General features: G+C 44.8%; 1 protein-coding gene across 1 annotated transcript in view; it reads left to right on the top strand.

Annotated features, from left to right (window-relative positions):
• The first annotated feature begins 1,400 nt into the window (after positions 1–1,400).
• Positions 1,401–11,274, top strand: part of LOC142588189 (hypoxia-inducible factor 1-alpha-like) — a 245,344-nt gene continuing 235,470 nt past the window's right edge. Inside the window, exon 1 of the mRNA XM_075699711.1 lies at positions 1,401–1,756. Within this exon, the coding sequence (XP_075555826.1) occupies positions 1,716–1,756 (41 nt within the window). The 5' untranslated portion in view covers positions 1,401–1,715. The remainder of the gene's footprint in view (positions 1,757–11,274) is intronic.

The raw sequence follows: 11,274 nt of genomic DNA, 5'->3' as shown, positions 1-11,274 counted from the left end.
CACACAAATATATATATATATATATATATATATATATATATATATATATATATATATATATATATATATATATATATATATATATATATATATATATATATCAGGTCGAGTCGTTGGTTCCTTGAGAATGCACTGTCGTCCTTTCTTATCGGTCAACTTGGTATTGTAGAGGTGTACTTAAACCTGAGTAGCGCTAATCCTTTCGCTGCGAGGCTGGCATTACAGCTTTTGCTGTTTTCGTGGAAACACGTCAGCTTTCAGTGAGCGTTCAAGGTGGCAGTGACGCATTCCTGCTTTCCGTGAAGACCAGGCATTACAAGTTTTGGGACGCGATAAGAGCCTTCTCATTAGAAATAACTACCTCAATTTAAAAAAAAAAAAAAGATGAAAGGCGTCCCTATAAAAAATCACATGTATGACCTACATAATAATCTCGTGCGACCATATAAGAACTCGATCGTATGATTAATGTGTGTTCTCATATGATCATGCGAGATTACTGGATATGCGTCATACAAGATCTTTTTTTTTTTGCTAGGAGCGACCAAGTAATCTGATCTAATTGGCCAGGTGTAGTACACGAACATTATTCTGGTGCCGGAGGAGGATTGCCGATCACCGTAGGTCTAGCAATTGTCAATAAACATGATCACTAAACTGAATAAACAATCGTATATTTTGTACCTCTCTCTCTCTCTCTGTCTATATAAATAAATAAATAAATATATATATATATATATATATATATAGAGAGAGAGAGAGAGAGAGAGTTTGTCTTTGCTGGGACACCCTGTGTGCATATATTACTCACGCGCAGGTGATTTAACACTAGAACATATCAAATTAATGAAACTTACCATTGCGTTTGCTGTGATGATAATTAAGCTCTTTCTCAATGCGGACTATTGAAGGAGGAACAACGTAAGTCATTCAATTTATATTTAGGTTTTTAAAGGACTAAAAATGAACAGATCTCCCTACAACGCCCCGATTGACTTTACGTTGTTTCCTGCAATACCCGACCGCGTTAATAATACCACAAATTATGTTTATTCTTCTCGCGACAGGCGCGTAATGCAAACGGTCCCATTTTGCAGCGTTCACGCCTGGAACAGTGCAAGAGAGACGAAGTTTTCTGCCAAGAGTCGTTGAGCGATGGTCGCCGTGCAGAAGGTCTCACTGCTTTCTCGCCGGCAGCGCACACTCTACGCCTCTTTTTATCGGCCACGAACCGGCTTCAGTGCAGCAGGAACTGAGCGGACGCCAGAAACGTGCTCGCCGCGCGCATGATACGCATTTCAAAAACCAGTTCAGGTTCCTGTGTTTCCTGCGGCTGCCGCCATGTGGCGTCACTGTCTGTCGCGGAATCCGGTGGAGCGGTCTTCAGGTGGCGCTCCCTCGAGGAAAAACGCGGATTACTTTCTGACCGTACGTTCCCCGAGTGATGTTGTGCGTGTTTCGTGTCGTCTGCGAAACCATCAGCGAATATCTTCGTGGTCAAGTGGTGATCGCGTTGGCTTAGATGTGATCAGCGGTGCCGGTTGCATTGACCGACACCGTTCCCCGTTTTTCTCCTCCGGTGTGCTACGCCAGCCGTCAAGATTTGCCGAATCGTGAACATCCCGGAATCTGCATGCAATCCTCAGCAGTGTCCTGAGACTGCGTGCGACTTCCTCGGCGATCGGCGAACCCTGCTGAAGCGACCAGCCAGCGGGATGAGTGCTGCCAAAGCGGCAAGCGCTCCCAAGGAGCGACGGTAAGGCTCTCCTGCATCTAACTAGGCCTAATCGCTGCTGCTAGTTGCTCGCATTCCACTGCGAGACTTTTTTCGGGACACGACTGCGCTGGCTGCCGCCGACGCCAGCGGCGCTCTGACGTCCCAGCGCTGCCTCTGGTGTCGGGTGGCCGCTACTTCCTGGATAACTAACCACTGGCTGTCCCGACCAGCTGTTTGCGGAGCGTCTGCGGGATGTCCGTGAGCGCGCGCGGAGAGCCTCAGCCGCGCGTTTGTGCACCGCGTGTGACAAAATCTAGGGGCCGACGATCGGCCGAGGCTGTCGTCATGCGCTCAGGGCGAGCCCCGCGCGCGAGTCGGGTGATCAGCTTCCGCGGCTGGGATTCAAGTGACTGTGGTTTCTTTCCCGGACTGGCCTTATCGTTGCGAGGGCTTCGCCGTCTGCTTCGGCAGGCAAATTGTGCTGTCTGTACCTCAGTGATGCGTCGCCTCGGTTCCCAAGGACGTTCGCAATTCGAGACTGTTACGTTGCTCCAGTTCCGTGCCGTCTGGATCCTCGTGACTGCGCAATATCCTCCGCGGTGTCCCGGTGCGGTCATCTTACGACCTCTGCCCGCGATCAGCCTGTCAGAAATTCAAAAAAGTTTGCTCTCTGGCGTAGACCGAGACACTGGAATGGTTGCGTAAGCTCGGTGAGACGGCTGAGCCGAGTGTGGGGGTAGCTCTTGCGTGAGGCGCCGTTATCCTGAGCCCTAATGAGGGGCCCGATTTTCTAAGTGACGCTTAATAAACGATATCTTTGTGGAACAAAGCTTAGTCACTTGGGTGCCATATTCGGGATCCATTCATTTCCTATTTTATTTGTAACGTGGCTTCTACGAGCGACGGCGATGTGTAGCGTGAAGTGTTCAAGTTTCAGATAAGTGCTCTCCTGAAGTACGACACGGTCGAATTATCTTTTTTTTTCTTTCCGGAACGTTCTTGGGCAGAAATACACGCTCAGTTCAAAAATCTCCACGGTGTAGTACTTTAATGTCCGTTGCTTCTCTGCGCTTGACACTTTAATCAACACACAGTTCGCAAGTGCCAACTATGCGTCTGGACGGTCGCCCAACGTGCCAGTTCGTCGCGCCACTCAAGCTGCGGACCTTTCTCACTTCACGAGTCCCCGCGCCCTATGAAACAGCTGTGCGAGGTTATTGAACCCACTTTCGCGAATCGCCCGTTAAGTAGGCATTCTGATGTGAAGGCTAAGCGGAGTTACCCGTCTTCTCACAATGCATTTGTCAGGAGAACGAAATGTCGCGCCGTTGGTTGAAACGCGTTTCCCTTTCTGCGTCTTACCTATGTGGCACACACATTGACAAGACACAGCACTGCAAGCATTGTTTCCTTGTGAGGTACATTCACTGGCATAACTGTCACCGTGCAAAGAGCTACCATGTCGTTCATGCTTGGCTTTACGGCACTGTGATTACATCTTTCGTGTGTTCTCCTTTGGCCCATTGGCAGTGAGAACTTGCCAACTTGTAATAGAATGAATGAGTCCTCTAGTGTATTTAGTGTGGCCATGAGGGCTGCTTGTTATATTTTTGTATTAGGCAGCGTTCAACCGCCATAAAGGCGACCTTTAAATGAAGACTGTAATCTTGGAGAATGGAAGAGTCGACATTATTTTACAGGTGGTGGTGCAAAATCATAAGGTACATGAGAAAGAAAACCTGTGTGGTTGGCTGTCCTGTTTATTTTTATTTCTCCAGTGTAATTTTATGCCGTCACACTTACAGTGCTTTAGCTGTTGACTCTAGCAAGCAAAGTGCTTAATTTAAAGCCTTGTATCAAAGGGGAGAGCCCTAGATAAAGGTGATAGCATTGATGCTCTTTAATACACTGTACATTGCTTTTCATTTATGCATATTCGTTTGTAACTTCTAAGTAACTGCTCCAAAAGAAACAAAGGGATTTTTTTTAAAACTTGTATGAAATACTTTTATGACTAGCTTTCTTTGGCATGAGCAAAGATTTGTTATTGATTACTCCTTTTGAATGTGTATTATTATACATCTACATCTTCAATGTAACTTCTAAATCACTGTTTTGAATAGAACAAACATTTATTTGTTGGAACCTATATGAGATACATTTTTTATTAGCTTTTCTTGGCACCTTTTGCATGTGCGTTACCTTTAAAGGCCTCTTATTTCCCCCTTTTCCGCTGGATATAAGCAACTTATATGTGAAAGTGGGGCAGTTGGGGCAAGCCAGTAATTCATGCTGTTGTGAGCCTTAGCAGGGACTAGAAGTCAAACATAGAACGAAAACTGTACGCTTGGTACTTTGTGAAAGTGAAAGGTTTCCAACATTTTGTTCCTCTGAAATTTTTGTCATTCCAAATTTTCATTACAGTAGTTTTAATGCTAGCAGCAACAGCTTGTCTTTTATAAACAGAGTAACTTGAAATGAAAGGTTAAGCAAAACTTCTCTATTTCCTCCATCACTCTCACGGTGGGAAACTGAGAGGTGGAGAGAAACTAATCCAAAGGCTGGGAGCAAGTTACAAGTGATTAAGCGCACTTATGTGGCGGTTGTAATTTAATTGTAGAAATGAAATTTTGGTAAATTTCACAGCTGTCATCACTGCCTTTCTCATTTTCACATGAACATGATGGAAATGGTGCTGTCAGGTCACTGGTGAGCTGTGGAATTTTTTATGTACATGTGTGGTATCTGTGATCGAGAACACAGACAACTCAACCCAGTAGCAAATGAAGCAGATTTACTTTTTGGTTTGGCTACTGTAATTGTGAACTGTGCAGAAAGCAGTCTGTAAGTGGAGCCCATGTTTGACCATGCACAAGGGAAAGGAGGCTAGGGAGCTGTAATGGAAAGTTGACTGGCAAAGGGGCAGTTTTGTTCGAAAGGAAAATTAGGGAAGGTATGCAATCAGTACAGTGGCCAACAGGTCTTCATATTATCTTCGTTTCACACATTCTTAATGTATGTAACCATATGTGCAAAGTTATTGTTTGAGTAAATGAGTGGATCGTTGAAGTCTTTCGTGTTTTGTCTTTCTCTACATGATGCGTTAGAGCAGTATCTCACTGGCAGGTTGAAGATCGTACAATATCACTCAGTGAAAAAGCAGTGTACAAGATTTCATTCTCTTAGGATTACTGGGTAAAGGAGCAGGTTGAAAGTTACTTGCTTTATATTATAACACCTTAACTAAAATAAACAGGCCGAGATCCTTATACCAACACCTCTCTGTATTGAGTACTGGAGATCAAAGTAATAGAACATGAGAAGTATTGGATCAATGATATGGAGTTCTCTATTATCTTGAAATTCATATATGATCACAATGTACTGCTTGCATGTATAATACCAGCCAGAAGTAGCGTCTTGTCTGTACTGAGAAAGTTAATCAAAGCTAATGAGCAAGTTAATCGTTGCACAGCAATGTGTTATTAGGTCACACGTACATGGCAGATCTGCGCTAAAAGTTCAGTAGTGTGGTTTGCTGGTCCAGTTGGTTCACGGTGAATGTATGGGGGTTCTAGCAAGTATGGAAGCGAGCACAAAAAAAAGGAACGGACAAGACAATGCTGGACTTACAACTAAAGTTTATTGTGAATATAAGGGGCTAGATTTTTTTTTGTGTGTGTGTGTTCTTTTTTTTGTGTTGATCTTTGACTACAAACCTTGTTATTGTTCTTGGTTTTCTACGCATGCATGGCGGAGGTTTGTGGAATGTATTCGCACTAAACTTCAGTTGTAAGTCCAGCGTTGCCCTGTCCGTTCCTTTTACTTGTGCTCACGTCCGCACTTGCTGGAACCCCCTATACGCTCACTGTGCTAAATTTTTTGGCTTCTTGGTCCAACATTTCCATTTGTTATTGTACCTGTCATGTGCCATTTAATTCACTCTGCTGATCTAATGTATTGGCATTGAGAGGGATGCTTTAGCTAGATGAATCTAAAAACAAAGTGTAGTTCGAGCTGTCACAGTGTGAGGGGTAGAGCAGTAGTTTGTGTTTTATAGGGTGTCTCAAGTAAGATGACATCACTGTAATTATTTCTGTGATGTTCAATTGCTCTGGCACAATCCCAGAATGGCTCTTGCCAGCAACTCAAAGATACTGTTTTGCCGCACTTGTCTGTACAGCTACTCTTTAACTCTTATGTCCTCAGCTATCTGCCAACAGAAAGTGTGATGAGGTCAACTGATTTGTGCATAATGGGAACGGTTATGTGATTCCACGGTGATGCATCAATAAGTTATCATGTTTGAAACGCTATGGCTCAAATCTCAAATTGAATCTGAACCACTGAGATCTGGATTTGGTGCCCCATGCAAGGGCTCCTAACTGCGACAGATCTATAGACACACTGTTGAGGCCCAAGACCTACTGTTACCGCGAACTTGAATAGAAAGCCGGCTTCTGTGGGATGCGTGGTGGCGTCAGCTCTCCTGCCAACGTTGGACACAAGTGATGCTCTGACGATCTAGTCTTTTGAGGCTAGGAAAAGCCACCATTGAAAGCAAAGTTATAAAAGGAGGTGGGCTCCAAAGGATTACTTGTTCCTGACATGACAACATGCATTCAGAACCAGAGAGAAATGTGGACAGCCTTCATGAAACCCTAGGTTTTAAAGATAGCAATGAAGATTGTGCTCTAGTATAATTTACTGACGACGGCTGCACGTTCCTCTTAGGAAGCACATGCCCAGCTTGTGCGCGATTGTATCAAAGCGCACTAGGTATCCGTGAGGAGTATTGACTGCAACACATAGGCACCCGTTTCAAAGGAAGAGAGACATGTATTTATTGAAAATCATAGGTAGGGGCGTCCAGTCTTGACAGCAGTCATCTCTAGTTGGGGAGTTGGGTTTATAAGGTTGAGGGGATGCTCATTCAGATGACGGGCTGGTATACCCTTGACTGTTCGGTAAAGGCTACGGCAGTAGGACGTTCCATTAGCGCGCTTCGTGAAGCAGTCCGGCAACTTGGATGCTGGGGAAGTATGTACGATTCCGCCGGGGCGGAGGCACTCCGAATACGAGGGGACGTCCCTCGTTGTGAGGGCGTCCTTATTCCCCTTTCTACCCTCTTCCCCAAGGCGCCGCTCCCTAAAGGTAATTGTTCGGTTTCCTTTCCATTTTCTTTAATGAAGATGAATGTAGAAAAATAAATGTACGGTTTAATATTTCATATTGGTATTTTATCATCAAGTTATCGGGAAAGTTCGTCCTGTCGTGTTGGGAACGACAGAAAGCTGAGCAAGTTGGTAAGGATTCATTATGCAAAAAAGAAGGGAGGCGTGCAGAAAGGACACAAGAGTAGAGAAGTGGACAACACGAACGCCGCTTCTCTTCTCTTCGCGAACGCCGTCCACTTCTCTACTCTTGCGTCCTGTCTGCACGCCTCACTTCTTTTTTGCATAATGAATCCTTACCAACTAGCTCAGCTTTCTGTCGTTCTAAGCTTCATTTCTAGTACACTGAGCCCTTTTCCATGTTCCCCCACTTATCTGCACAATCCTGCTTCGTTAGCTTCCTTAATTGCGATATGTATGCTCCGCGCTAGAACCATGTCGTGGTTTAGTCGTAATCCGGCGTTCGTGTTGTCCACTTCTCTACTCTTGTGTCCTGTCTGCACGCCTCACTTCTTTTTTGCTTTCGTGTTGTTTCCGCGTCGAACTTTGGCCAATCTCGCGCCGAACGTGCCAAATTTGAAGGACAACAACGATGCGCTCCAACTCTTAGCGATTGCGCCTTCAAAAGAAGTGTGTATCTTATTTCAGTGTTTCGTCGGGGCTAAGTAGGAATGATATTCAAAACCACGCAAGGAGAAACTTCGCGGAAGGCGACGTCTGCTCGAGTTGCCGTCACGGCGAGGTAATGTCCCGGGCTTCGTTAGTTCCAAATGCTGGCGTAAGTGCTCTGTAACCTGAAAAACCTGTCCCCCTCTCCCCATCCCTCCGGGCTTTCTTATTTTTTTTTTTCCAGCGATGTTTATTTCTTAGCAGAGCGGCCAGTTCCGCTTGTTGTATACACGTGTGTTTGTACTCGTCGTCCACGATGTGCGTATTGCTCTGCCGTACGTAATCACCAAGAGCTTGTCGCGGTTCTGCGGGCTTGTTGGTGTTTGAGGTATCTTAATCAATGAAATTATAATTTCATTTCATTTATGTTCTCTCAGGGCCAGGCATTACAGAGAGGGGTAGGTGGTATGAGAAGAATATATATATATATATATATATATATATATATATATATATATATATATATATATATATATATATATATATATATATATATACAGACACACACACACACTTTAGCAGCATATTAGTGTTACAACAAGTTGTTAACAAGGGATTTTGTGAATTCGTTGGCATTGACAATTGAAACAACGGAAGCGGGAAGGTGGTTCCAGTCGCCGCTTGTTGTGGAAATGAAGGAACCGAAATGAAGGTTAGTGCGGCAACATGGCACGTCAACCTTGAACTGATGATCGTTTCTGGAAGAAATAAACGACGGTGGTAACAAAAGAGAGTCGCTCAATGTGGGATTCTGATGATAGATATTATGAAATAGACAGAGACGTCAGATTTTGCGACGGAGTGACGGGTTAGGCAAATCAAGATTGAATTTCCTTGAAGTGACACTTGCTGTACGCGAGTAGTTAGATAATATAAAACGTGCTGCACGGTTCTGAATGGCTTCTATGCTGAGGTCAAGTGAACTGACGTGAGAATCCCAAATGGAAGATGTATGTTCAAGCTTGGGCCTAACTGGTGTTTTATAAAGCAAGAGTTTTAAGTTGGTCGGAGCTGGACTAATATTACGTTTTATGTAACCAAGAGTACGACTAGCATTACTATATTTATGTGATCAACATGAGTTTGCCAGGAAAGGTTCTGAGAAACATAAATACCAAGGTATTTGTAAGTGAAAACGTGAGCTAGGGAAACGTTATTAAGAGAATAAATGCATGGTGCGTCGTGAGAAGTACAGTGAGTAACAGTCATTGCCTAACATTCATATTAATATTCAGTTTCGTTAACGAAGTCCCACACCGTGTACTTATGTTACTTAGGTCCGATTGAAGTGTTCAGGGGTCATTAGCAGTCAACATTTCATGATAAATGACGCAATCATCCGCGAACAGTTTTATGTACGTACAAGTGTTGTTAGGTAGGTCATCAGTGTAAACAAGCTAGAGAAAGGGTCGTAGAACTGACCCCTGTGGTACTCCGGATGTCACAGGAATTAAAAGGTGCAAATTTGTCCTCGTTAACTGTCGCGAACTGCGTGCGCCCAAACAAGAAGCACTCCATCCATTTTGGTACGTTAGGGTCTAAATTAAGCGCGGCTAGTTTAAAGAGTAGTAATTCGTGACATTCCAAATCGAATGCTTTCGCAAAACCTATGAAAATGCAGTCTATGAAGGAACAACGATCTAAAGCGGTAAATAAGTCGTTAGTGCAAGACAACAGTTCTGTCTCGCAGGAGTAATTTTTTTCTAAACCCGTGTTGTTGCGTAGGGAAGAAAGAGTTTGGTTCCAATAATGTTACCAGGTGGCAATAAATGATATGCTCCATGAGTTTGCAAGGTATACTAGTCAGTGAAATGGGCCTATAGTTATCAGGGTTATGTTTACTATCGGTCTCGTACAAGGGAGCCGCCTTCCCGATCTTCCGATCGTCCAGGAGCATACCATATTTTAAAAAGTATTAAGAAGGTTCAGTATTTAAAAAAAAGGTTCAGTATAAACAAATGATATAGAGAATACAGCGTTAAGTACAGCACGACAATCATCCCTGGAGACAACATCGCTGGCAGTGGTTAATTCGACTGTCTGTTTTGTATCACTGTTCACCACTTGCCAAAGTTAACGACTTCAACTTGATCCCGATTGGTTAGCGAAAGGTGACAATGCAATCAACTTTTAACGACTAAATTTCGGCCATTTTCCCCTCGATGCTTTACTTACTCTCTGTCATTAAAGGAAAGTCTACGTATAACCTACAATATGATCGAAATGAGTCAACATTGTCACCACATTCTTTCGACGAAACATTCCGCTTTGGCCTGCCTCTTGCTTGGGCTCGCCTTCAGTAGGATGTCCGCTTGTTCGCCCGAATCCACCGGGGTCGTTAAACGTTGACCGAGTATGGATCCGTTTCTGGGCACCGGAGTCCCGCCACATTTCAAATCGGCCATCTTGTCAGCTCTGATTGGCTCACAGGTCTCCTGCGGCCTCTCTGATTGGCTTAAAAATGCCAAAGTGGCGGTGACAAAGTGACAGCCAAAGTGACAGCGTACATATACTTTTTCCGGGTCACACTGCTCCGCAGAACTGATTTGCCGTGTTCCTTGTCGGTATACTTTTGTCCCGTCTGGAACTATGCAAGGTCGGGCAAATCGTTGTGGATACGAAAGCAAAATCAAATAGCGACGCCGCCAATTTCTCAAAGGACGTCGTTGCTCTGTGCGACCCGACCGACTGCCTGGCAACTGTCATCCAGCGTTCCATCTACAACAGCGTCGATGCGCGTAAGATTTTGCTTATTCGCCGAGGTGGCTCGGCGGATATATGGCGTTTCCCTGCTGAGCGCCAGGTCGCCGGTTCGACACCCTGCCGCGACAGTAGCGTTCCCACGAAAGGCGAAATGGAAAAGCGCCCGTGCATATATACCGTTCTTCGGGTGCACGTTACAGAACGGGGTGGTCAAACTTAATCCGTAGCTTTCTAGACTACGGCGTCCCTCGTCTATATAGACCCGTGCTGTGTAGTTTCGCGAGTCGCGACGTTAAGCCCATATTGCTCGTTTTCTATATTTCTCTATCTATTTTTAAACCCACCATTCTAAGTTTGAGATTTTTTTTCTCTCTTGACCGCCTGTTTCTGCCAGGCGCCAGTTATTTCTTCCCCTTTCCTGTTACCCCCCCCCCCACTTCCCCCATTCGTCGGATACCCGACGTATATATATACCTATACGTAACTGTAACCCCGGGAAGTGCTTGGGTAAATGGCGGCTCGAATGGCCTCAGCGCTTCACCGCCTGGGGTTGGCTGCAGATGCTGTCCATCACTGGTCTTGCGTCATCAGGGCCGAGCAAAACGGCATCGCCTCTTCTATTCCGGGAACCGGCGAAGTCGGGCTTCCGCTTTTCCGCAGCGGGTGTATTTCGGACCGTGAAGAACAACCGCCTTCATTCTGCAGACCCTTTCATCCGCGTTGAGACGGCAGCTGGTTCGTGGCCCCCAGAAAACTTCGCGTCATGCATTTTTTTGACAGACAAGTTAGCCAAAGAAGCATTTTGCCCGTTATAGTATGTACTGCAGGCACATATCGTCGGTGTGTTCGGACGTAAAAGAACGTGCCCCATGCGTCGGGCTCATGTATCCAGTTTTCTAGTGTGTAACTATAGCGGTGAAATTCACTCGTTGAAAGATTCTAACTGTACATCAAAACTGGCACTAGCTGGATAGTTCTATATATTTACAGGCTACAATAACTTCCGGCTTA

This window comes from Dermacentor variabilis, chromosome 7, assembly GCF_050947875.1.
Source record: "Dermacentor variabilis isolate Ectoservices chromosome 7, ASM5094787v1, whole genome shotgun sequence".
Taxonomy (NCBI): domain Eukaryota; kingdom Metazoa; phylum Arthropoda; class Arachnida; order Ixodida; family Ixodidae; genus Dermacentor; species Dermacentor variabilis.
The sequence above is the reverse complement of the archived record's forward strand: the minus strand, read 5'-3'. Positions and strand labels throughout refer to the sequence as shown.